We start from the raw sequence: 27,468 nt of genomic DNA, 5'->3' as shown, positions 1-27,468 counted from the left end.
AGGAGTGAACTATTGATACAAAGGACAAGACGGAGGGAGAATTATCAGAATAATGACTGTGCGTGAAAGTAGCCAGACAAGAAAGAGTACACATTGGATGATTCCATATATATAAAATTCTAGAAATCACAGCAAGCCAAAAGTGAAAGCCCATGGTGGTGGCCTGGGGGGATAGAGCATCACGCAGGACAAGAGGAAACTTTCCGTGGCGAGGATTATATTGACCTTCTTGATCATGACGGTTCCACAAGTGTATACATTTACCTCTAAACCCATCAGATCATGCAATTAAATGTGTGAAGTTTATTATATCCTGTATTTCAATAAAACGGTTCAAGAAACACAGGAAACATCAGGAGCAGCTGAATGGCAGCAGTACCTTGGTGAGGCCAACAACCACGCTGTAGCTGATGAGCTTTGGAGACCTTTCCTCTGTGCTTGGAAGGGTACAGCTCAGCCTGGCTGGGCTCAGACTAAAGCTGCACCTCACTTACCACATCGTGCGGGTAAAGTTGCCTCGGTCTGCTGGCTACCCCGCACGCTGGCTAGCGAGCTGAGAGGAACTGACTGGGTCACCAACACAAGTCAGATTCTGAGATGTGGGGGGAAATCCATAGTGTCAAGAAAATAACACTTCATGAAAGCCCGCAGAGCTACAGGGTTCACACCAACCCAGCCGCAGCAGCAGCAGCGGTGGATGGACAGCTCTGATCACCTACTGGGTGGATAGACTGGACCGACGAGGTGTAAATGACGGAGAGGCTTGCCTTACACACACACACACACACGCACACACACACACACACGCACGCACGCACACACATCACGGGGTTAACCAACTCCCGGAGAGTGTACGATGGATGGATGGCCTTCAGTGAATCCCTGCCCCCCCAATTCTATGCACGTGCATTGATGCATTTTTCTGGGGAGAGGGTTCCGAGCCCTGTTGAGACCCTCAGGTCGCTTCCTGACTGTAAAAGGATCAAGAAACGCTGACAAGGACAAAGCCAGACCGTCTATGCTTTCTCCTCCCTGCTCTCTAGCTCCCCGGGATGAGAACCTGGGAGTCACTCGTTCGGGTCTTCCTGCTGAGATTACATCTGACGACCCACGTTCGTCGCGAGCGCACCGAGCCATCGCCGGCTTGGTCTCTTCCCCGCTGGCCCGGGCGCGCGGACCCCAGGCTGCTAACCCTTTCGCGGGCTCCTGCTGCTTAGGAATCTGCACTCACCGGCCGCACACGTTTTCTCTCCGCAGGGACGCAGCCCCCACCCCGTCCTACCGCCGCGCTCCGGGTCCGAGGGCAGAGACCCAGAGACCGGGGGTCTTCCTCGGACCCCCGCGGGCTCTGCCGGCGGTGTAGACGGCACCGTTTTCCCCCGGGGAGGGGCGGGGCTCAGACAGCCGCCTTCCCAGATTTCTCCGAGCGGCTGGGAACCTCCGGCCCGGAGCCCCGCTGGCGACCGCGGCTCCGGTCCCTTCGCCTCGGAAGCGGGGAAGGCGCGGCTCGCGTGCCGGGGGTGGGGGCCCTCCCCGCCGCCCCGCCGCCCCGTCCACGTGTCCCCGCGCGTGGGCGCAGCGTCGGGTCCTGGGCACCGACCCGCGGCCGGGGTAGGTGGGGCGCCCCCGCCGCCTCCCCCCCCCCCCCAACCCCTCCCCGCCCCGCCGGGGACGCGCGCCTCTCCCTACCGGGCGTCGCCGGCGGCCGGAGCAGCAGCAGCAACAGCAGCGGCAGCGGCAGCGGCGCGGGGAGGGCGCGGAGCCCGCAGCCCTGGGGCGGCCGCCGGCCCATGTCCGCACGCTCGGCCGCGCTCCCGCCCGCCGGCCCCCGGGCTCGCGGCCGCCCCGACGCCCCGCCGGCCGCGCGGGCAGATGCCCGACCGTCCCCGAGGCGGTGGCGGGCGCCACTCCCGGGACGGGCCGCCCCGCCAGTCGCATTCGCTTTCGCTTTTGCTTTGGCCCCCGGAGGGCTGGGGAGAGGTGCGGAGCCGTGACAGATGGGTGACTCAGCATCCCCACCCCCTCCTCTCGGAAAAGCCCCGCCGCCGCCGCCGCCGCCGCCGCCGCCGCCGGGCCCCCCGCGCCGCCGCCCGCGTCCCCGGCGCGCCCCGGGCTGCGCGGAGAGGGGTCCGCATCGCCACCTGCGCAGGCCCGCGGTCCTGCCCCTCCGCCTGTCTCCTCGCCCCCGGGGTCCCCACTCGGCCACCGGGGCTCGTGTCCCCTCGCACAGGGCGCTCGCGAGGCAAACTCTTATCAGCGAGCGCGGCTGGTGGGCGTTCACACCTGATTTCTGCGGCGCCCCGGGCACCTCCCCTCTCGCTGGTCCCCGCCTGTCGCTCCGACCGCCGCTTTGCCGGTGTCCCTGCACTTCTGGGCCGGAGACCGGCTGGCGGGCGAGTGGCCCTGAGCTCCGCTGGTGTCGTCCGGTCCCCGTGGGCGACGGCGGAGGTGTCGCCGCGCTGTGGCTGGTCGGGCCGCCTGCCTCCTGTGCCACCTGCGCTTTGTCCAAATCCAGAGGCGTCTTTCTTCCCCAAGGAAATTGCAGACATTTGAAGGGGGCGTGGAGGGGGCGGGGGGAGCAGCGAAAGGCCCGACAGTTCGCGTCTCTGTGCCCCGGTGCCTGTCGTCAGACAAGCGCTCCTAGTTTTCCGTCTGCCTCTTTGGCAGGCGGGTTATTTTCCTTTCTTGGGATCTCAAGTGGCGCCCGAAGTTGTTTCGAGCCGGTCTGCGATGAGAAAGCTCAGAAACCCCCGGTCACAGGACTGACATTAGGCAAGACGCGGCCTCTCTGCTCCGCGTTCCGTTCCCCCGGTGGGAGCATCTCCAGTGACTGCCACATAGTGTCCCAACCAGGAAAGGGACCTCAATGCGATCCGTGGGCCTTGTTCGAATTTTGTCAGGTTTCCATGCATCCGTTCGCGTGTGGATTCAGTTCTGTGCAGGTGTGACACGTGCGGATCCGTCTGTGACCACCGCTGTCAAGACGCAGAAGGGATGGGCCACAAGGAGGGATCCGTCCTTGTTACTGTTGCGGCCACAGCCACCGTCCTCTCACACCCTCCCTAAGCCCTGGCAACCGCTGATCTATGCTCTGTCTCTGTGATTTTGCGTGTGAGAGGCGGACTTTCTTCACTCAGCACAATCCCCTTGAGATCTCTATCAGAGATCTTGCCCTGTGAGAAGTTCCATTTGTGAATAGCACTCATGATGGTTTCTGTCTTTTTTTTTTTTTTAATTTATTTTTGAGAGAGAGAGAGAGAGAGGGCGCAGGGGAGGGGCATAGACAGAGGAAGAGAGAGGATCTAAAGTGGGCTCTCTGCTGACAACAGCGAGCCTGATGTGGGGCTCGAACTCACAGACGGTGAGATCATGACCTGAGCCGGGAACTCACGAGCCGATAGATCAGACAGACGCTCAGCCGACTGAGCCACCCAGGTTCCCCGATGGTTTCTTTTTTTAAATGTAGGAGCTCTGCCATCCGCCAAACAACAGCCCTGTGCTGTTACACATGCATTTGTTTCCTAGGGCTGGTGTAGCAAAGCACCAAAGCTAGGTGGCTTAAGACAAGACAGCACACTGATTCTCACGGTTGTGGAGGTCAGGAGTGTTGGCTGGGCCACGCTCTCTTGGAAGGCTCTCCAGGCAGATCCTCCCCTGCCTCTTCCAGATTCCAGTGTTTGCTGGCAATTCTTGGTGTCCCGGGGCTTGTACGTGTGTCCTTCCAGGTACATGGCCATCTTCTCCTGTATATCTTCACGTCATCTTTCTTCTGTGTGTGCAGTGTCCCCAGTCCTAAAAACCTCATTTTAACTTGATAACCATGACTTTTGGGGTTGGCCCTCTTCCACCCATGGCAACGTGGTAGCTCTGTTTCTGCCAACAAAGTCCAAAACCCCTTTTCTCTGGCCAGACGACACTGAATTGACTGCAGAGCACCTGAGTTCCTGAGGTGTAGCGTCTAGACTTCAGGGGTGATGCCAGTGGCCGTTCCTTTGGTGGCTCCAAATCCGCATGCCCATACAGGGATAGGGAACTCGGCCAGCAGCCACCGCTCAGAGCAGAGCTGGTGTTGAGAGCAATGCTGTAGAGTCAGGACAGACAATGCCCGGTGGCAGGGTCTTCGGTCATCGGCTACCTGCTGTGGGGGGATAGACATTGGGCCCTTGGAGCTGGAGGGTAAGATGTCAAATTGTGTTACCAAGAAGAGGAGGGCTGTGGCTCAAGGCTAATGGACTTTTCTTTCTCTTTTTCTTTCTTTTTTCTTTTCTTTTTTCTTTCTTTCTTTCTTTCTTTCTTTCTTTCTTTCTTTCTTTCTTTCTTTCTTTCTTTTCTTTCTTTCTTTCTCTTTCTTTCTTTTTTCTTTCTTTCCTTCTTTTATTTCCTCTTTCTTTCTTGTCTTAAACTTTTAAATTCATATAACACAAAATTCACCATTTGTTACTGTATAATCCAGTAGTTTTTAGTATATTCACGATATTGCCCAGCCGTCACCACTGTCTCATTCCAGAACATTTCCATTACCTCAGAATGAAACCCAGTGCCTGTTATTAGTCACTCCCAATTTCTTTTCTCCCAGCCTCTGGTAACCTCTAACCTACTTTTGTCTCTATAGATTTGCCTATTCTGAAGAATTAGAATGTAATCTAATCTAACCTATATCTAATGTAATCTAATCTATAAATGTAATCATAAAACACGTCCTTTTGGGTCTGGTTTGTCTCAGCATAATGTTTTCAAGGCTCATCCATGTTGTAGCATGTATTAGCCCTTCATCCCTTTCTGTGACCGAATAGTACTCCACTAGATAGGTATTACGCGTTTTGTTTATTCACCGGCTCATGGGTATTTGAGTTATTTTCATCTTGGGGCTAACATGAATAACTACCGTATGGTAGCACAACCATTGCACAACCATTAGCACAATGCATAGCCCTTATTCAAATTTTGTCAGCTTTCTGTGCATTCGTGTGTGTGTTATATGTATAGTTCCATGCACTTTTGTCATATGTGTGCACATTCATGTACAAGCTTTTGCATAACCATGTTTTCATTTCTGGGAGGTGTGTACCTAGGAGTGGAATCGTTGGGTCATGGGGTACTTCCGACAGCAAGGAGACTCATGGAGCCATTTAGGAAGCAGGGACAATTGGTTCTCAGACTGGAGGGTGATGCCTTCCGGTGCTCATCAAATGAGGGTGTACTTGGTTTGGGGAGATACTGACTTAGGAACTAAGGGACCAGCATAAGGGCATCTGACTATCACAGCTACCCTGAGGAAACCACGGCAGTGAAAGTTAGGGAGAGAGAATGAAAGAACACCACTCTACTTGTAGAAGGAAAGAGCAGACAAAACCAAAGACGCAAAAACAGATGGAAGCGGAAAGAAGTGTTTATTGGTACTCAAAATATAAAACAATCACATTTCCTTATTTTTGTAAGTCATATCATATCTGTCTCTAAGCTTTCTCTTGCCAAGATCAACAAAAATCTGATTGTGTTCTCCCTCCCCCCCCCCACCCCCAATGGCAAATGGTCCTCTTCCATTCCCTTGGGTTTCACCAGGACCCAGGAAAAATAGGGAGAGGACTGTGCCCTGTGTCTTCTTGGTCACTCCCGACGGTCATTGTCCAGACCCACCCTCTGGTTTCTGGTCTCAGCAAACCTCCCTGACTCCCTTCCCGGTAGCCCACCCCATCCCCTTCAAAGCACTTTTTGTGCATCCAGCCATCCTCACAATCTAGGCAGATTATATCAATTAGCCTAGGTCTTCCTCCAGAAAAGGCCTATTTGGGTTAGCCTCCTAATCAAAACAAAACAAAAACAGAAACAAAAAAGAAAAAACCCAGAAACCCAAGCAAATAAACAGTCTGTAAATTGCATCCCTGGAGGGAAAGGCCCAAATTCTAGAATACTAACCCTTGCCCGGTCTTGGGGAAAATCACCCCTTATCTTCTTCCCTATGATGAGTCTTGGGAGCAAAAATTCCCAAGAAGCCAATTCATTTCTTGGTAACTCACCCAGTTATATTAATCTGGAGCCTCCTAACCATAATTCTAATCACTTTGTAGTTGAGAAAATTATGCTGTGAAATGGATTTTGAATTTTAAATATTTTTTTTTAAATTTTTTTTTCAACGTTTATTTATTTGTGGGACAGAGAGAGACAGAGCATGAACGAGGGAGGGGCAGAGAGAGAGGGAGACACAGAATCGGAAACAGGCTCCAGGCTCCGAGCCATCAGCCCAGAGCCTGACGCGGGGCTCGAACTCACTGACCGCGAGATCGTGACCTGGTTGAAGTCCGACGCTTAACCGACTGCGCCACCCAGGCGCCCCTGAATTTTAAATATTTCAACCTGTCAGAGTAGAGTGAGCTTAACAATTATTTAAAATTGTTCTGTTTTTGAACTCAAAGTTGCTTTGGTATTTTACTTTTTAATTGACTTTGAAGCCATATTCTCTCCAGTTCTTCATTTTATTGGCCAGATATCTCTTTTCATAGCACTTGTGCACACAAAAAAGACAACAATGAATGGATGTCATGCACATAAAACAGCAGCACTGAACAATTCTTAAACGTCTTCTGAGTCTTCAAGAAAAACTGAATTACATCCCCGCCTACTTGTTAAAAGCCACTCTTTGCCACCTGTTATTTTGACAATACCTTGTTTGCACCTCTCCTACAGGAGTCACATGGATATCTGCTTTTGAGCACAAAATATTATGGGTGAGACTTATGACGCTGAAGAGTTTGGTGTGTTTATATAAAATCTCAAAACTGCAATGCAGTATCACCTTACACCTGTCAGAATAGCTTTTTTGTTTTTCAGAATAGCTCTGACCAAAGACAAGAAATAACAAGTGTTGGTGAGGATGCGAGGAAGTAGGAACCCTCATGCACTGTTGGTGGGAATGTAAACTGGTGTCGTCAGTGTGGAAAACAGTATGGAATTTCTTTTAAAAATTAAAAATAGAGGTACCGTAAGATCACCACAGTTCCACTTCTTGGTGATTTATCCAAAGAAAACAAAGACACTAACTGAAAAAGATATCTGCACCCTCATGTTCACTGCAGCATTATTTATAATGGCCAAGATATGTAAACAACCTAAGTGTCCATCAATGAATGAATGAAGAAATTGTCTTATATATATATTTTATATGTATGTACAGTTTATATTATATATTTTACACACAGAGACTGGAATACTATTCAGCCATAAAAAGAATGGAATCTTGCTGTTTGTGACAACATGGATGGACTTCAGGGGCATTATGCTTAGTGAAATAATACAGAGAAAGACAAATAATGTCTCATATACGGAATGTAAAAGAAAGAAAAATTCAATACAAAAACACTATTTAAAAATTTTTAAACATTTATTCATTATTTATTTATTTTTAAATATGAAATTTGTTGTCAAATCATTTATTCATTTTTAAAATAAAATTTATTGTTAAATTGGCTAACGTGCAGTGTGTACAGCATGCTCTTGGTTTTGGGGGTAGATTCCTGTGATTCATCGCTTACTTACAACACCCAGTGCTCATCCCAACAAGTGCCCTCCTCAATGCCCGTCCCGCATTTCTCCTTCTCCCCCACCCCCTCATACACCCTCAGTTTGTTCTCTGTATTGAAGAGTCTGTTATGGTTTGTCTCCCTCCCTCTCTGTTTGTAACTATTTTTTCCCCTTCCCTTCCCTCATGGTCTTCTGTTAAGTTTCTCAAGTTCCACATATGAGTGAAAACATATGGTATCTGTCTTTCTCTGCCTGACTTATTTTACTTAGCATAATACCCTCTGGTTCCTTCCACGTTGCTGCAAATGGCACGATTTCATTCTTTTTGATTGCCAAGTAGTATTCCATTATATATATAAACCATATCTTCTTGATCCATTCATTAGTTGATGGACATTTAGGCCCTTTCTGTAATTTGGCTATTGTTGAAAGCACTGCTATAAACATTGGGGTATATGTGCCCCTATGAATCAGCACTCCTGTATCCTTTGGATAAATTCCTAGTAGTGCTATTGCTGGGTTGTAGGGTAGGTCTATTTTTAATTTTGTGAGGCACCTCCACACTGTTTTCCAGAGCTGCTGTACCAGTTTGCATTCCCACCAACAGTGCAAGAGGGTGCCTGTTTCTCCACATCCTCTCCAGCATCTATAATCTCCTGATTTGTTAATTTTAGCCACTCTGACAGGTGTGAGGTGGTATCTCAGTATGGTTTTGATTTGTATTTCCCTGATGAGGAGTGACGTTGAGCATCTTTTCATGTGTCTGTTGGCTATCTGGATGTCTTCTTTGGAAAAGTGTCTATTCTTGTCTTTTGCCCATTTCTTCACTGGATTATTTGTTTTTCAGGTGTTGAGTTTGGTAAGTTCTTCACAGATTTTGGATACTAACCCTTTATCCGATATGTCATTTACAAATATCTTTTCCAATTCCGTGGGTTGCCTTTTAGTTTTGTTGATTGTTTCCTTTGCAGTCAGAAGCTTTCTATCTTGATGAGGCCCCAATAGTTCATTTTTGCTTTTAATTCCCTTGCCTTTGAAGACGTGTTGAACAAGAAATTGCTGTGACTGAGGCCAAAGAGGCTGTTGCCTGTTTTCTCCTCTAGGGTTTTGATTGTTTCCTGCCTCACATTTAGGTCTTTCATCCATTTTGAGTTTATTTTTGTGAATGGTGTAAGAAAGTGGTCTAGTTTCATTCTTCTGCATGTTGCTGTCTAGTTCTCCCAACACCATTTGCTAAAGAGACTGTCTTTTTTCCATTGGATACTCTTTTCTGCTTTGTCAAAGTTTAGTTGGCCATATATTTGTGGGTCCAATTCTGGGTTCTCCATTCTTTTTTTTTTAATGTTCATTTATTTTTGAGAGAGAGACAGAGTATGAGTGGAGGAGGAGGTAGAGAGAGAGTCAGAATCTGAAGCAAGCTCCAGGCTCTGAGCTGTGAGCACAGAGCCTGACATGGGGCTCAAACTCACGAACTGTAAGATCATGACCTGAGCCAAAGTCAGACGCTTAACTGACTGAGCCACCCAGGTGTCCCTTGGGTTCTCTATTCTATTCCATTGTCTATGTGTCTGTTTTTGTGCCAATACCATACTATCTTGATGATTACAGCTTTGTAGTAGAGTCTGGGATTTTGATGCCTCCTGCTTTGGTTTTCTTTTTCAACATTACTTTGGCTCTTTGGGGTCTTTTGTGGTTTCATACAGATTTTAGGATTGTTTGTTCTAGCTTTGAGAAGACTGTTGGTGCAATTTTGGTTGGGATTGCATTGAATGTGTAGATTGCTTTGGGTAGTAGTGACATTTTAACAATATTTCTTCTTCCAATCGATGAGCATGGAATGTTTTTCCATTTCTTTGTGTCTTCTTCAATTTCCATCATAAGTTTTCTGTAGTTTTCAGCATACACATCTTTTACATCTTTGGTTAGGTTGATTCTTAGGTATTTTATGGCTCTTGGTGCAATTGTAAATGGGATCGATTTCTTGATTTCTCTTTCTGTTGCTTCATTATTGGTGTATAGAAATGCAACCGATTTCTATACATTGATTTTGTATCCTGTGACTTTGCTGAATTCATGTATCAGTACTAGCAGTTTTCTGTGGACTCTTTTGGGTTTTCCATGTAGAGTATCATGTTGTCTGCAAAAAGTGAAAGTTTGACTTTTTCTTTGCCAATTTTGGTGCCAATTTTTTTCATTTTGCCAATTTTATTTCATTTCGTTGTCTGATTGCTGATGGTAGGACTTCCAATACTATGTTAAATAACAGTGGTGAGAGTGGACATCCCCATCGTGTTCCTGATCTCAGAAAAAAGCTCTCAATTTTTCCCTATTGAGGATGATATTAGCTGTGGGCTTTTCATATATGGCTTTTATGATGTTTAGGTATGTTCCTTCTATCCCAAATTTCTTGAGGGTTTTTATTAAGAAAAGATGCTGTATTTTGTCAAATGCTTTTCCTGCATCTATTGACACAATCATATGGTTCTTATCCTTTCTCTTACTAATGTGATGTATCACATTGATTGATTTGTGAATACTGAACCAGCCCTGCAGCCCAGGAATGAGTCCCATTTGATCATGGTGAATAATTCTTTTTATATGCTGTTGAATTCTATTTGTTAGTATCTTGATAATTTTTGCATCCATGTTCATCAGGGATATTGGGCTGTAATTCTCCTTTTTTGTGGGGTCTCTGTCTGGTTTGGGAATCAAGGTGATGCTGGCTTCATAGATTGAGTCTGGAAGCTTTCCTTCCGTTTCTGTTTTTTTTAGAATAGCTTGAGAAGGATAGGTATTTTCTCTTTTTTAAATGTCTGGTAGAATTCCCCTGGGAAGCCATCTGGTCCAGGACTCTTATTTGTTGAGATTTTTGATAATGGATTCAATGTCTTCGCTAGTTATGGGTCTGTTCAAATTTTCTATTTCTTCCAGTTTGAGTTTTGGTAGTGTGTGGGTGTCTAGGAATTTGTCCATTTCTTCCAGATTGTCCAGTTTGTTGGCATATAATATTTCATAGTATTCTCTGATAATTTTTTGTATTTCTGAGGGGTTGGTTGTGATAAATCCAATTTCATTTGTGATTTTATCTATTTTGGTCCTCTCTCTTTTCTTTTTGAGAAGTCTGGCTGGGGGGTTATCAACTTTGTTTAGTTTTTTTTAAAAAAACAGCTCTTAGTTTCATTGATCTGTTCTACTGTCGGGTTTTTTTTTTTTTTTTGTGGATTCTATATTGTGTATTTCTGCTCTAATCTTAACTATTTCTCTTCTTCTGCTGGGTTTGGGTGTCTTTGCTGTTCTGCTTCTAGTTCCTGTAGGTGTGCTGTTAGATTTTGTATTGGGGATTTTTTTCTTGTTTTTTGAGACAGGCCTGGATTGCAATGTATTTTCCTCTTAGGACTGCCTTTGCTGCATCCCAAAGGGTTTAGACTGTTGTGTTTTCATTTTCATTTGTTTCCATGTATTTTTTAAATTTCTTCTTTAATTTCCTGGTTGGCACATTCATTCTTTAGTAGGATGTTCTTTAACTTCCATACATTTGGAGGTTTTCCAAACTTTTTCCTGTGGTTCATTTCAAGTTTCATAGCATTGTGATATGAAAATGTTCATGGTATGATCTCAATTCTTTTATGTTTATTGAGGGCTCTTTTGTGACCCAGTGTGTGATCTGTCTTGGAGAACGTTCCATGTGCACTCGAGAAGAGTGTGTATTCTGCTGCTTTTGGATGAAAAGTTCTGAATATATCTGTCAATTCCATCTGGTCCAGTGTATCATTCATGGTCATTGTTTCTTTACTGATTTTCTGCCTAGATGATCTGTCCATTGTTGTAAGTGTAGTATTAAAGTCACCTGCAATTATCATATTCTTATCAATAATATTGCTCATGTTTGTGATTAATTGATTTATTTATTTGGGTGCTTCCAAATTGGATACGTAGACATTTATAATTGTTAGCTCTTCTTGATGGATAGACCCCATAGTTATGATATAATGTCCTTCTTCATCTCTTGTTATAGCCTTTAGTTTAAAATCTAGTTTGTCCAGGGGCGCCTGGGTGGCGCAGTCGGTTAAGCGTCCGACTTCAGCCAGGTCACGATCTCGCGGTCCGTGAGTTCGAGCCCCGCGTCGGGCTCTGGGCTGATGGCTCAGAGCCTGGAGCCTGTTTCCGATTCTGTGTCTCCCTCTCTCTCTGCCCCTCCCCCGTTCATGCTCTGTCTCTCTCTGTCCCAAAAATAAATAAACGTTGGAAAAAAAAATTAAAAAAAAAAAATAAATAAAATCTAGTTTGTCTGATATAAATATGGCTACTCTGGCTTTCTTTCGACTTCCAGTAGCATGATAGATGGTTCTCCATCCCCTCACTTTCAATCTGAAGGTGTCCTCAGGGCTAAGATGGATCTCTTGTAGACAGAAAATACATGGGTCTTGGTTTTTTCATCCATTCTGATACCCTATGTCTTTTGATTGGAGCATTTAATCCATGTATATTCAGTGTTATTACTGAAAGATATGCATTTAGTGTCATTGTGTTATCTGTAGGTTTCATGCTTGTAGTGATGTCTCTGGTACTTTGTGGCCTTTGCAACATTCTACTCAGAGTTCCCCTAGGATCTCTTGTAAGGCTAGTTTAGTGGTGATGAACTCCTTCAGTTTTTGTATGTCTGGGAAAACCTTTATCTCTCCTTCTATTCTGAATGGTAGCCTTGCTGAATAAAGGATTCTTGGCTGCATATTTTTCCTGTTCATCACATTGAATATTTCCTGCCACTCCCTTCTGGCCTGCCAAGTTTCAGTAGATAGGTCTGCTACTACTCTTATGTGTCTACCCTTGTAGGTTAATGCCCATTTGTCCCTAGCTGCTTTCAGAATTCTCTCTTTATCTTTGTATTTTGCCAGTTTCACTATGATATGTTGTGCAAAAGATCAATTCCTGTTACATCTGATGGGAGTTCTCTGTGCCTCCTGGACTTCAATGTCTGTTTCCTTCCCCAGATTGGGGAAGTTCTCCACTATGATTTGTTTAAGTACACCTTCTCCCCCTTACTCTCTTCTTCTGGAACTCCTATGATATGGATATTATTATGTTTCATTAAATCACTTAGTTCTCCAATTCTCCCCTTGTAGTCTAGAATTTTCTTTATTTTTTTTAATGTTTATTTATTTTTATTTTTAAAAATTTACATCCAAATTAGCATATAGTGCAACAATGATTTCAGGAGTAGATTCCTTAGTGCCCCTTACCCATTTCGCCCATCCCCCTTCCCACAACCCCTCCAGTAACCCTCAGTTTTTTCTCCATATTTATGAGTCTCTTCTGTTTTGTCCCTCTCCCTGTTTTTGTATTATTTTTATTTCCCTTCCATTATGTTCATCTGTTTTGTCTCTTAAAGTCCTCATATAAGTGAAGCCATATGATTTTTGTCTTTCTCTGACTGACTAATTTCACTCAGCATAATACCCTCCAGTTCCATCCACGTAGCTGCAAATGGCAAGATTTCATTCTTTTTGATTACTGAGTAATACTCCATTGTGTGTGTGTGTGTGTGTGTGTGTGTGTGTACCACATCTTCTTTATCCATTCATCCATCAATGGACATTTGGGCTCTTTCCATACTTTGGCTATTGTTGATAGTGTTTCTATAAACATGGGGGTGCATGTGTCCCTTGGAAACAGCACACTTCTATCCCATGGATAAATGCCTAGTAGTGCAATTGCTGGGTTGCAGGGTAGTTCCATTTTTAGTTTTTTGCAGAACCTCCATACTGTTTTCCAGAGTGGCTGCACCAGCTTGCATTCCCACCAATAATGCAAAAGAGATCCTTTCTCTGCATCCTCACCAACATCTGTTAGTGCCTGAGTTGTTAATGTTAGCCATTCTGACATGTGTAAGGTGGTATCTCAGTGTGGTTTTGATTTGTATTTCCCTGATGATGAGTGATGTTGAGCATTTTTTCATGTGTCGGTTGGCCATCTGGATATCTTCCTTGGAGAAGTGTCTATTCATGTCTTTTGCCCATTTCTTCACTGGATTATTTGTTTTTTTTGGGTGTTGAGTTTGATAAGTTCTTTATAGATTTTTGGATACTAACCCTTTATCTGATATGTCATTTGCAAATATCTTCTCCCAGTCTGTCAGTTGCCTTTTAGTTTTGCTGATTGTTTCCTTCACTGTGCAGAAGCTTTTTATGTTGATGAGGTCCCAGTAGTTCATTTTTGCTTTTGTTTCCCTTGCTTCCAGAGATGTGTTGAGTAAGAAGTTGCTGCAGCCAAGATAAAAGAGGTTTTTGCCTACTTTCTCCTAGAGGATTTTGATGGCTTCCTGTCTTACATTGAGATCTTTCATCCATTTTGAGTTTATTTTTGTGTATGGTGTAAGAAAGTGGTCCACGTTCATTCTTCTGCATGTTGCTGTCCAGTTTTCCCAACACCACTTGCTGAAGAGACTGTCTTTATTCCATTGGATATTCTTTCCTGCTTTGTCAAAGATGAGTTGGCCATACGTTTGTGCGTCCATTTATGGGTTCTTTATTCTGTTTCACTGATCTGAGTGTCTGTTCTTGGGCCAGTACCATACTGTCTTGATGATTACAGCTTTGTAGTATAGCTTGAAGTCTGGGATTGTGATGCCTTCTGCTTTGGTTTTCTTTTTCAAGATTGCTTTGGCTATTCGGGGTCTTTTCTGGTTCCATACAAATGTTAGGATTATTTGTTCTACCTCTGTGAAGAATGGTGGTGTTACTTTGATAGGGATTACATTGAATATGTAGATTGCTTTGGGTAGTATCGACATTTTAACAATATTTGTTCTTCCTATCCAGGAGCATGGAATCTTTTTCCATTTTTTTTTTGTGTCTTCTTCAATTTCTCATAAGCTTTTTATAGTTTTCAGTGTATAGATTTTTCACCTCTTTGGTTAGATTTATTCCTAGGTATTTTATGGTTTTGTGTGCAACTGTAAGTGGGATCAACTCCTTGATTTCTCTTCCCATTGCTTCATTGTTGGTGTATAGGAATGCAACCGATTTCTGTGCATTGATTTTATATCCTGCAACTTTGCTGAATTCATGAATCAATTCTAGAAGTTTTTTGGTGGAATCTTTTGGGTTTTCTATATAGAGTATCATGTCATCTGCGAAGAGTGGAAGTTTGATCTCTTCCTGGCCGATTTGGATGCCTTTTATTTCTTTGTGTTGTCTGATTGCAGAGGTTAAGACTTTCAATACTATGTTGAATAACAGTGGCGAGAGTGGACATCCCTGTCTTGTTCCTGACCTTAGGGGGAAAGCTCTCAGGTTTTCCCCATTGAGGATGATATTAGCATTGGGTCGTTCATATATGGCTTTTACGGTCTCGAGGTATGCTCCTTCTATCCCTACTTTGTTGAGGGTTTTTATGAAGAAAGGATGTTGTATTTTGTCAAATGCTTTCTCTGCATCTATTAAGAGGATCATATGGTTCTTGTCCTTTCTTTTATTGATGTAATGAATCATGTTAATTGTTTTGTGGATATTGAACCAGCCCTGTGTCCCAGGTATAAATCCTGCTTGTTTGTGGTAAATATTTTTTTTAATGTATTGTTGGATCTGGTAGGCTAATATCTTGTTGAGGATTTTTGCATCCATGTTCATCAGGGAAATTGGTCTATAGTCATCCTTTTTAGTGGGGTCTCTGGTTTTGGAATCAAGGTAATGTTGGCTTCATAGAAAGAGTTTGGAAGTTTTCCTTCCATTTCTATTTTTTGGAACAGCTTCAAGAGAATACGTGTTAACTCTTCCTTAAATGTTAGGTAGGATTCTCCTGGAAAGCCATCTGGCCCTGGACTCTTGTTTTTTGGCAAATTTTTGATTACTAATTTGATTTCCTTACTGGTTATGGGTCTGTTCAAATTTTCTATTTCTTTCTGTTTCAGTTTTGGTAGTGTATATGTTTCTAGGAATTTGTCCATTTCTTCCAGATTACCCATTTTATTGGCATATAATTGCTCATACTATTCTCTTATTGTTTTTATTTCTGCTGTGTTGGTTGTGATCTCTCCTCTTTCATTCTTGATTTTATTTATTTGGGTCCTTTCCTTTCTCTTTTTGATCAAACTGGCTAGCAATTTATCAATTTTGTTAATTCCTTCAAAGCACCAGCTTCTGGTTTCATCAATCTGTTCTTTTTTTTTTTTTTTTAATTTTTTTTTTCAACGTTTATTTATTTTTGGGACAGAGACAGAGCATGAACGGGGGAGGGGCAGAGAGAGAGAGGGAGACACAGAATCAGAAACAAGCTCCAGGCTCTGAGCCATCAGCCATCAGCCCAGAGCCTGACGCGGGGCTCGAACTCCCGGACCGTGAGATCGTGACCTGGTTGAAGTCGGACGCTTAACCGACTGCGCCACCCAGGCGCCCCTCATCAATCTGTTCTACTGCTTTTTATGGTTTCGATAGCATTAATTTCTGCTCTAATCTTTATTATTTCCTGTCTTGTGCTGGTTTGGGGTTTTCTTTGCTGTTCTTTTTCCAGCTCTTTAAGGCATAAGGTTAGGTTGTGTATCTGAGATCTTTCTTCCTTCTTTAAGAAGGCCTGGATTACTATATACTTTCCTCTTATGACCACCTTTGCTGTGTCCCAGGGGTTTTGGGTCGTGGTGTTATCATTTTCATTGACTTCCATATACTTTTTAATTTCCTCTTTAACTGCTTGGTTAGCCCATTCATTCTTTAGTAGGATGTTCTTCAGTCTCCCAAGTATTTGTTACCTTTCCAAATTTGTTCTTGTGGTTGATTTCAAGTTTCATAGCATTGTGGTCTGAAAATATGCACAGTGTGATCTCAATCTTTTTGTACTTACTTAGGGCTGATTTGTGTCCCAGTATATGGTCTATTCTGGAGAACGTTCCATGTGCACTGGAGAAGAATGTATATTTTGCTGCTTTAGGATGAAATGTTCTGAATATATCTGTTAAGTCCATCTGTTCCAGTGTGTCATTCAAAGCCATTGTTTCCTTGTTGATTTTTTGATTACATGATCTGTCCATTGCTGTGAGTGGGGTGTTGAAGTCTCCTACTATTATGGTATTACTATTGATGAGTTTCTTTATGTTTGCGATTGATTTATATATTTGCGTGCTTCGCATTTGGCACATAAATGTTTACAATTGTTAGGTCTTCTTGGTGGATAGACCCCTTGATTATGATATAATGCCCTTCTGCATCTCTTGCTACAATCTATATTTTAAAGTCTAGATTGTCTGATATAAGTATGGCTACTCTGGCTTTCTTTTGTTGACCATTAGCATGATAGATGGTTCTCCATCCCCTTATTTTCAATCTGAAGGTGTCTTTAGGTCTAAAGTGGGTCTCTTGTAAACAGCATATAGATGGATCTTATTTTCTTATCCATTCTGTTACCCTATGTCTTTTGATTGGAGCATTGAGTCCACTGATGTTTTGAGTGGGTACTGGAAGATATGAATTTATTGCCATTATGATGCTTGTAGAGTTGGAGTTTCTGGTAGTGTTTTCTGGTCCTTTCTAATTTTTGTTGCTTTTGATACACACACACACACACACACACACACACACACACACACACACACATTTTCATCTTTTCTCCCCTCAGAGAGTCCCCCTTAAAATTTCTTGCAGGGCTGGTTTAGTGGTCACAAACTCCTTTAATTTTTGTTTGTCTGGGAAACTTTTTATCTCTCCTTCTATTTTGAATGACAGCCTTGCTGGATAAAGAATTCTTGGCTGCATATTTTTCTGATTCAGTACACTGAATATACCCTGCCACTCCTTTCTGACCTGCCAAGTTTCTGTGGATAGGTCTGCTGCAAACCTGATCTGTCTTCCCTTGTATGTTAGGGACATTTTTTCCCCTGCTGCTTTCATGATTCTCTCCTTGCCTGAGAATTTTGTGAATTTGACTATGATATGCCCTGTTGATGGTCTGTTTTTGTTGAACCTTATGGGGGTCCTCTGTGCTTCCTGGATTTTGATGTCTGTGTCTTTCCCCAGGTTAGGAAAGTTTTCTGCTATGATTTGCTCACATAACACTTCTACCCCAATTTCTCTCTCTTCCTCTTCTGGGACCCCTATGATTCTGATGTTGTTCTTCTAAATGAGTCACTGATTTCTCTAATTCTTAAATCGTGCTCTTTTGCCTTAATCTCTCTCTTTTTTTTCTGCCTCATTATTCTCTATAAGTTTGTCCTCTATATCACTGATTCTCTGCTCTGCCTCATCCATCCTTGCTGCATGGCATCCATCCATGATTGCAGCTCAGTTATAGCATTTTTTATTTCATTCTGACTAGTTCTTATTTCTTTTATCTCTGCAGAAAGGGATTCTAACCTATTTTCGACTCCAGCTTGTATTCTTGTCATGATTCTAAATTCTGGTTCAGACATCTTGCTTGTATCTGTGTTGGTTAAATCCCTGGCTGTTGTTTCTTAGTGCTCTTTCTTTTGGGGTGAATTCCTTCATTTTGTCATTTTGAAGGGAGAAAAGGAATTAATGAGGTAGAAAAATTAAAATTAAAAAAATTAAAATTAAAAAATATTAAAATTAAAAATTAAAAACACATACACAAAAATCAAATAGATGATGCTAGATCCTAGGTGTGTTTTGGTCTGGTGTTGAAAGTGCTTTGACAGATTAGAGAAAAAAATGGGGGTGGGGAGAAAGAAAAAAAAAAGGAAATTGTTTGAGAATTTGAAAAAATTAATACACTGAAGTAGACTAAAATGAGATGATGGGGTAAAATAGTATTTGAAAAAATATACACAAAAATAAAGAATATAGTAGAAAAAAATTAAAAAAATTTTTAATAAAAATTAAAAATAAATACAACTTTTTCTTTTTCTGTATTCAAGAAAAAAGAAAAGAACCAAAAAAGAGAAAAGATTTAAAAAAAAAATTTTTTTTTAACGTTTATTTATTTTTGAGACAGAGCATGAACGGGGGAGGGTCAGAGAGAGGGAGACACAGAATCTGAAACAGGCTCCAGGCTCTGAGCTGTCAGCACAGAGCCCGACGTGGGGCTCGAACCCACGGAGTGTGAGATCGTGACCTGAGCCGAAGTCGGCCGCCCAACCAACCGAGCCACCCAGGCACCCTGAGAAAAGATTTTTTAAAACGAAAGAAAAAAACTGAAGTCGTTTGAAAATTTGAAAAAGTGAATACACTGTAGTAGACTAAAATAAAATGATGGAAATAAAATAGAATTTGAAAAAATTTATATAAAAGCAAAAAACATAGTAAAAAATTCAATAAAAATATTTTTAATAGAAATTGAGAGTAAAATGAAGTTTTTTTCTCTTTCTGCATTCAAGAAAAAGAAAAGAAATGAAAAAGAAGAAAAAGAAAAAGGAAAAAAAGGAAATTGAAAATTTGAAAAGGTGAATACAGTGATGTAGACTAAAATAAAATGGTGATGTAGACTAAAATAAAATGGTGGAAGTAAAATAGAATTTGAAAAAATTTACACAAAAGTAAAAAATATAGTAATAAAAATTAAAGAAAAATATTTTTAATAAAAATTGAAAATAAAAATGAATTTTTTCTCTTTCTGTATTTAAGAAAAAGATAAATGGAAAAGAGAAAAAGAAAAAAAAGAAAGAAAATTGAATAGATGAACCTGGTAACAGATTGAAGTAGGACTGAAATTACTTTGTTTTCCCCTAGAAGTCAGTCTATGTAGCGCTTTACAGTCCATAAACTAAGCCGGCGGTGAGACTTGTGTTCTTGAAGAGCCAAGTTGGCCCACTTGGGTGGGGCTCAGTGTAACGGCTCTGATCTCCACTAGATGGCACTGCTAGCCTACTGGGGTGGAGTGTTGTGGCGCTTGTAAGAGCATATGCGCATGCGCGGGAGTGGTGAAAATGGCGCCACCCAGCTACCCGGTCTGTTTTCCCAGATCCGCAATCGCTCACCCTTCCTCTGTCTTCAGCTTTCATCCACTCCCCATTCTTTCACTCTCTGTGACCAGGCCCCAGGCAGTACCTCTCTCCTGAGTTTTGTCTCAGATGTGGCTGTTTTTGGCTGTTTTCCCGGCCCCTTACTTCTGAAGGACTGTGGCTTTGTCCCGTTCCGCCCCTCTGCAGGAGGGTCTCACCGAGCAATGGCTGAATGAGCAATGACTGAATGTTGGCTGCACCCAGGAACGCTTGCTGGACCCTGCTGTTGCGGGTGCCCTGAGACTGTGGCCAGGTGCCAGCCCGCCCCAGAAAAAGATCGCGAGACAGTGTGGCATCAGCGTTTCCGGGGTTATGGAAAATCGCAACACACATCTGGCACCAGGCTTCACCCTTAATGACCTTGTTCCAGCACCAGAGAATGTGGCTGTTTTCTGGGGTCTGCTGGGACCAGTTGGCTTCAACTGTCTCTACCAAATGTCCTTCCAGCAGTGGAACCACTTTTCCCCGTGTGACCCAAGAACCTCCTGGACCCCATTCTGTTCCTGGGGATTCGCCCTTCCCACCAGAGCACTGCCAGGTATCGAGCTGCGGAGTTGCAGACTTTGAGCTCCCCTTGTTTACAGTCTTAATGGAATTGAAACCCTCTCCTTTCTCCTTTCTCCCTTTTTAGTTTAGTGCCTGTGGCTGTTTCCAATTTTCCACTTTCTCTCCAGCTGCTCTTGGGGAGGGGTGCTTTTCCTGTATGCTTCCCCCCGCCCCCAGTCTCCATCCTCTTTCCGCCTGCAAAAGCGGTTCCCTACCCTCAGTGCCTTCTCACTCCCCAAGTTCACTTCTCAGTGCTCTGTACCTGATGAATTCTGTGGTTCAGGTTGTGCAGATTGTTGTGTTAATCCGCCAGTCAGTTTTCTAGGTGTGTAGGATGGTTTAGTGTTGGTCTGGCTGTATTTCATGGGCACGAGACACACAAAAAACTTCCATGCTGTTCTTAGTCTAGAATTTTTTTTATCTCTTTTTCTCAGCTTCATCTTTTTCCATAATTTTATCTTCTATTTCACTCATTCTCCCCTCTGCCTTTTCAATCGTCACTGTCACTGCCTCTAGTTTATTTTGCACCTCATTTACAGCATTTTTTAAATTTGTCATGACTATTGTTTAGTTCCTTGACCTCTGCAGCAATAGATTCTCTGCTGTCTTCTATGCTTTTTTCAAGCCCAGCATTTAATCTGATGACTATTATTCTAAATTCTTGATCAGATACATTGTTTATATCTGTTTTGATCAATTATTTAGCTGTCATTTCTTCCTGGAATTTCTTTTGAGGAGAATTCTTCCATTTTGTCATTCTGGCTAGTTTTCTGTCCCTTATGTGTTTTAGGAGTTTGTTATGTGTCCTACACCTGTGAGCACTACTATTTTAAGAGAGGTCATACACTGTCCAGGGCCTGGCCCTTCAGGAGTGGTTTTTAGAGTGTGTTACTTGCTCTCAGTTTTTGTGACTCTGGTTGCTTTATCTCCCTACTCATAGTGATGTTTTGGACCCTCCACCAGGTGTGCTTTGAGTTGTTCATTGAAGTAGCCCTGGGGCGGAGGGGAACCAAACACCAAAAAACAACAACAACAAATAAAAACACTGGGGTGGGGGGTGGTGTTGGTGGAAAATGCCTTATCCCATACAAAGAGAGAAATGACAGAGGTGGGGAAAAAGAAAAGAAAAGAAAATTGACCAGGCAGAGAAACTATATGGCTTAATACAGAGAGACAGAGAGAGAGGAAAATAAAGAAGGAGATATAGAGCAAGTACAAAGAGAATAGATTAAATATGTCTGCTCAAACAAACCAACAACCAGAAAAACCAGACTAGACAAGGGAGGAAATAAGAAGGAGAAAAGGAAGAAAAAATATATGTATACAATAAAAATTGTCCAAGAATTAAGTCAGGGAATGCAAAACCACTGGGTGCCTTGGAACCAGTGGCATCACTGGGCTGGAGGAAGGGCTGTCTGGTTTGTCCAGGTCAATCCCACTCCAGTAGATGTGCTGTTAGCAGGCACCGAGGGGCGGGGTTTGGTGTGGGCGGGGCCAGCTGTGCTTTCCCTGAGGCCCCACCTTGGTGGTGATGGGGAAAAAAATGGTGACACCCCAGTCTCTCCTCCCTGTACAGGGGGTCCCAAATGAGTCTGTTCAGGCCATTCTCACAGTGCTACATAGGCACGAAGGGGCCTTCCCCCCCCCCCCCCCCCCCCCACAGTCTGCCATGCCTCCTTGGCGCTTGGCTGGGATTTACCCCAATGTCTTAAAGGGTCCTGCTCTGTGCGCCCTGGTTCCAGGGAAGTGTCGCTCTACACCACCGATTCATGGCCTCTAGCTGGCGGACACAGGCAGTCTTTGTCCTTTTGAGCAGTTATATACCTTCTTCCCACCTCACTCCAGGGAAGGGACTGCTTTACTGTGCCTCTGAACTAGTTACCAAGCTGAGGGCAGGCTCCCCTCCTCCCCAGGTGCTCAAGCAGGGCAGTTGGTCCCTGTCCGAGGAAGCTCTGTGGTTAGAGATTGGAGCCTTCTCTGTCCTAGTCCATGGTTTTTCTCTTGTCCAGATACAGTCCTATGCTTCCCCAGCCACCCTTTCTCTTCCCTTTGTCTCTCTGCAGAAGGGGATCCCTCCCCTGCGTGCCTACATGGCCTGTTTTATCTCTCCCAGTTCACAACCAGAGCATCTATGGCCTGCCAGGTTGTCCTGGTGTGCCCCTGGAGACTCTCTGTCACTCTGCAGCCCAGACTCTTGGAATTCAATGTCCTGTGGCCTCAATACTGCTTTGTCTGAGGGACAAGGGAACTTCGGGTCCTCCTACTTCTCCACCACGCTGGATCTTCCCCCAACATTCATTCATTTTTGAGAGAGACAGAGCATGAGTGGGGGAGGGGCAGAGAGAGAGGGAGACACAGAATCCGAAGCAGGTGCCAGGCTCTGAGCTGTCAGCACAAAGCCTGACGTGGGGCTCAAAGTCACAAACCACGAGATCATGACCTGAGCTGAAGTCAGACACTCAACTGACTGAGCCACCCAGGCACCCCCACAAAAACACTATTTGAAAGCACAGCCCTGTGGCCCATCGTGATGGATATAAAATAACATTATTGCTTGTATGAAATAACATTATGGAAGAAAAATGGAATATAAAAGAGCACTTTTAAGAAAAAGTGATTGCTCATAACTATGCAGAACACTTGGGTGTACATTAGTAAAGATAGATTATTTTGAATCAATAAGGAAATTATAGAAGACATTGTAAAATACTACATAGAAGAAAAGAAGAATATGGTAAGGTGGATCAAGAATGTTTTATGGGCGGGGGGGGGGGGTGTGGGTACGCCTGGGTGGCTCTGTCGGTTGAGCATCTGACTTTGGCTCAGGTCATGATCTCACAGTTTGTGAGTTCGAGCCCCATGTCGGGCTCTGTGCTGACAGCTCAGAGCCTGGAGCTGCTTCACATTCTGTGTCTCCTACTCTCTCTGCCCATCCCCTGCTTGTGCTCTGTCTCTCTCTGTCTCTCAAAAATAAACAAATAAATGTAAAAAAAAAATTAAAAAAAAAAGAATGTTTTATGGGGAAGGTACAGCTTTAAATATGTTCTCACTGAGGGGTGCCTGGGTGGCTCAGTCGGTTAAGAGTCTGACTTCAGCTCGGGTCATGATCTCACCGTCCATGAGTTCGAGCCCCACATCGGGCTCTGTGCTGACAGCTCAGAGCCTGGAGCCTGCTTCGGATTCTGTGTCTCCCTCTCTCTCTGCCCCTCCCCTGCTCATCCTCTATGTCTCAAAAATAAATTAAAAAAAAAAACATTTAAATATGTTCTCATTGAGAAAACGACATTTGAACCAAGACACGGAGGTGAGGGTATTCAGCCATGTTGATAATGGAGTAGGGGTGAAGGAGAATCTCCAGGTAGAGTGACAGCCTATGCAGAAGTCCTAAGGCAGAAGTGGTGTGCTTGGTGACTTCCAGAGCCTCGCAGGAATGCGGGCAGGGAGGGGAGAGTACTAGGAGAGGAGATCAGAGGTATCATGGAACACAACTACGTGGGGCTGCTGTAAGGACTTTGGCTTTTACCTGGTGTGAGATGGGCAGACACTGTATGGGTTTAAGAGGAGCAATGCACTTGGACTTACTTCTTTAAAGGACCTCCGTGGTTCCTGTGTTAAGAATAGACTGTGGGGGGCGGGTGGAAGGAAGGAAAGCAATGAGAGGGGTCCTGCAGCCATCTACATAATAAGCAAGTAAGGAAATTAATCAATCAATAAATAAACATTAAACATTTTAAAAACCAAAGGTTGCGCCTGAGTGGCTCAGTCAGTTGAGTGTCTGACTTCAGCTCAGGTCATGATCTCATAGTCGTGAGTTCCAGCCCCGCATCAGGCTCTGTGCTGATAGCTCGGAGCCTGGAGCCTGCTTCAGATTCTGTGTCTCCCTCTCTCTCTGCCCCTCCCCTGCTCACACTCTTTCTCGCTCTCGCTCTCAAAATTAAATAAACATTAATTTTTTTTAATTTAAAAAACAAAATAAACCTTGCCACTTCCCTATCCTTCAGTGGCTCTCCACTGACTTCAGTGTAAAATCCAAGCTCCCTGAGTGTGGCAATGAATGGAAGCTTCATGATCTGGTCCCTTCATCTTCCTCACACAGTGTATCGTATTGTTCCTCTTGTCACAAGGATGTTGAGCCTTTGTGCTATTTCCTTTGCTGGGAATATTTTACTCCACATCTACTGTAGTTTGCCTATCCTTTAAGATACAGCTCAAGCATCTCCTTCTGAAGACAATCCTTGACCCCCTTTCTCCATCCGGGGTCAGCCCCTCTCTGTGCATAGTATTTATCACATTGTGTTGTGATGATCTCTTTGCTTATTGTGTTTTTTACCGGTGGCTTCCATACTTAATGGACCCAGACTTGTTTTTCTTACCACAACTGCAACACACACGGATGGCATATGTTTTTCTTTGTAAACCACCTAAGATGATTGTAGAGAAACTTGTCAGCTAAATTATCTGTGACACGAAGCTGGAACCATCTGTCAAGGCAGGGTGCCAGAGCACCAAGAAGATCCATGGAGGAGGCCCCACAAACAGATGGTGAGGATAGAAACTCCACCCTGCGTGAATTCCAACAGCTGGAACCAATGTTCCCACTTCTGCTATCACTTCCTACAGCGAGACCACACCCAACTAAGATGATAAACTCATCAAGTGAACTGGCCAAGATGAAGCGGCCTCTCGTTCCACTGCCAGCACCATGAGTATCCCCTACTGACCCTTGTCTACCGAGGAGCCCAACTTGTCCTTCACCATGGGATTCTTTCTTCCTCTTTACAGAAGATCGTCTGCCCCTTTTCTTCCACTCCCAGGCCCTCCTTATCTCATCTCATCTTCTGCTGAGGAGAACTTGGAAGAAGAGGCCAACCTTTAAAGAACCTCCTGCTTTCAGCTTTCTTTTTTGATTCCTCCCTAAATAACTCAGGATAAAGCCAAGGAAGAAAGGGATAGAAGCTGAGGGTTTAGATTGCAAACCAAGATTTATCTGGGAGTCTCAAACTCAAATGCCCATAAGAGCCAGAAAGCTAGGTTGCTGGGTAGTGCTGCCAGATTTTCCATTTTTGAAGAAACTTTGAAAATAGAGGTCCTCGTGGGAAATCTTCCAGTTTACAAATAGTGATTGTTGTTTTAGGGGAAAAAAAATAATCAAGACACTGTGCAAGCCAAAGCCCACTCATAGGCTTTGCAACATCTAGTATATAGAAATCTTGTTATTCAGACAGCTATTAAAAATTTTCTCTTCCTTCACCATGCTAGAAATCAGGAATAGTAATTTCCTTCATGAGTTTCATGAATTTTAAAATCTTAGATCTATGACCAACCACAATAGGTAACCCACAACCTCTTGGAACATTTTGCAGAAGTTTGTGTGTGTGTGTGTGTGTGTGTGTGTGTGTGTGTGTGTGCACTTTTTTTGCAGAAAGGACCCATAATTTCCATCAGCTTTTTCAAAAGAATTCTTGACATAACCTGTTAAGAATAAAATGTCTATAATGTGTAATATTTCAGAGATATTGTAATTTCTTTTTAAAAATGTTTTAATGTTTCTTTATTTTTGAGAGAGAGAGAGCACGAGTGGGAGAGGGGAAGAGAGAAAGAGGGAGACACAGAATCTGAAACAGGCTCCAGGCTCCAAGCTGTCAGCGCAGAGCTCAACACAGGGCTTGAACTTGGGAACAGTGAGATCTTGACCTAGGCTGCAGTTGGATGCTTAACCGACTGAGTCACCCAGGCGCCCCTAGATATTGTGATTTCTTAAACGTAACAAATCTGCAAATGACAAATGTAAGAAATTTACATTTCTTAAATGTAACAAATTTACTCATGTAACAAATGTAACAAATTTACTCAAATCTGTAAATTTGAGTTGAAACATAAACTATTTGTGAACCTAAAATTATTTTATTTTATTTAGTGTCACAGTTAGAGTCATCTCTCTCTCTCTCTCTCTCTCTCTCTCTCTCTCTCTCTCTCTCTCTCTCCCCCTAAATGATTTCTGGAGCTATGTCATAAACAGTGTGTTAAAAAACATCTTAATAATTGTGACTATTGGAAATAATCCAAATGTCCATCAATAGGGAAATGTTTGTATGGATTATATAACATGCATACAAGACAATGCCATAAAGTTATAAAAAGATTTTGCTCTCCTATTAACGTGAAAGATCTCCAAGATACAGCGTTAACAAAACACATACACAAACAACATGCAAAGCTGTGCATAGCACACTACCTCTTGTGTTAGAATGGAGAAAATAAAAATATATTTGCTTGTAATTGCACACATATTCAGTACTCAATGGAAAAGCACACAAGAGACCCATGCATGTTCTTCCCTATGGAGGTGGTAACTGGATAGTTGGGAGATGGGGATGACGGGGGGTGTTTCAATGTATACCTTTATTTTTACTTCTTTTCCTTGAAGCATAATTGACATACAAGATCCTGCTTGTTTCAGGTGTATGTCATAGTGATTTGATATTTTTATACATTACAGAATGATCCCCACGATAAGTCTAGTTCCTGTCTGTCACCATATAAAGTTTTCACAATAGTATATTCCCTGTGTTGTACACTACCTCCTCATGACTTATTTATTTTACAAGCAGAAGTTTGTACCAATCAATCAATCAATCCCCTTCACCTATTTTTCTCATCACTTCACTCCCCTCCCCTCTGATAACCAACAGTTTGTTTCCTGTATCTAAGTCTGTTTCTGTTTTGTTTATTTGCTTGTTTTGTTTTTTAGGTTCCTCATACAAGTTAAATCATATGGTCTTTGTCTGACTTTGTCTGACTTCACTTAGCATAATACCCTCTGGTCCCATTCATGTTGTTGCAAAGGGGAAGATTTCTTTCCTTTTTTATGGCTGACTAATATTCCATTATGTACATATACAACAATTTATTCAACTACAGAAGAACACTTGGGTTATTTATAGATCTTGGCTATTGTAAATAATGCTGCTGTGAACAAAGGAGTGCATAAATCTCTGCAAATTGGTGTTTTCATTTTCTTTGGATAGATAGCTGGAAGTAGAATTGCTGGAATTCTGGTAGTTCTAGTTTTAATTATTTTGGAACCCCCATACTGTTTTCCACAGTGGCTGCTCCAATTTACATTCCCACCAACAGTGCACGGGGGTTCCCTTTTCTCCACATCCTCACCAACATTTTTATTTCTTGTCTTTTTTATTTTAGCCATTCTGATGGGTGTGAGGTGGTATTTCATTGTAGTTTTGATTTGTATTTTCCTGACGATCCATGATGTTGAGCATCCTGTCTTGTGTCTGTTAACTATCTGCATGTCTTCTTTCGAAAAATGTCTGCTCATGTCTTCTGCCCACTTTTTAATCAGGTTGTTTTTTTGACATTAAGCTTTGTAAGTTCTTTATATTTTTTGAATATTAATCTCTTAAAAAATTTTTGAAACGTACAAATTATCTGCTTTAAAAATT

At 43.1% G+C, this 27,468-nt stretch overlaps 2 protein-coding genes across 4 annotated transcripts in view; one reads left to right on the top strand and one right to left on the bottom strand.

The window, feature by feature from the left end:
* The window catches only part of IL15RA (interleukin 15 receptor subunit alpha), a 52,472-nt gene extending 48,735 nt beyond the window's left edge, over positions 1–3,737 (bottom strand). Inside the window, exons 1-3 of the mRNA XM_086715149.1 lie at positions 3,588–3,737; positions 2,863–2,975; positions 1,690–2,525 (exon numbers count right to left, since the gene is read on the bottom strand). Of these exons, the coding sequence (XP_086571275.1) occupies positions 1,690–2,525; positions 2,863–2,975; positions 3,588–3,737 (1,099 nt within the window). The remainder of the gene's footprint in view (positions 1–1,689; positions 2,526–2,862; positions 2,976–3,587) is intronic.
* FBH1 (F-box DNA helicase 1) overlaps positions 1–27,468 on the top strand; it is a 217,246-nt gene that overhangs the window by 112,222 nt on the left and 77,556 nt on the right. The window lies entirely within an intron of this gene.

The sequence above is a fragment of the Puma concolor genome, chromosome B4, assembly GCF_028749965.1.
Source record: "Puma concolor isolate L17-30 chromosome B4, mPumCon1.1.hap2, whole genome shotgun sequence".
Lineage (NCBI taxonomy): Eukaryota > Metazoa > Chordata > Mammalia > Carnivora > Felidae > Puma > Puma concolor.
This window is presented reverse-complemented; position numbering and strand designations above follow the sequence as displayed.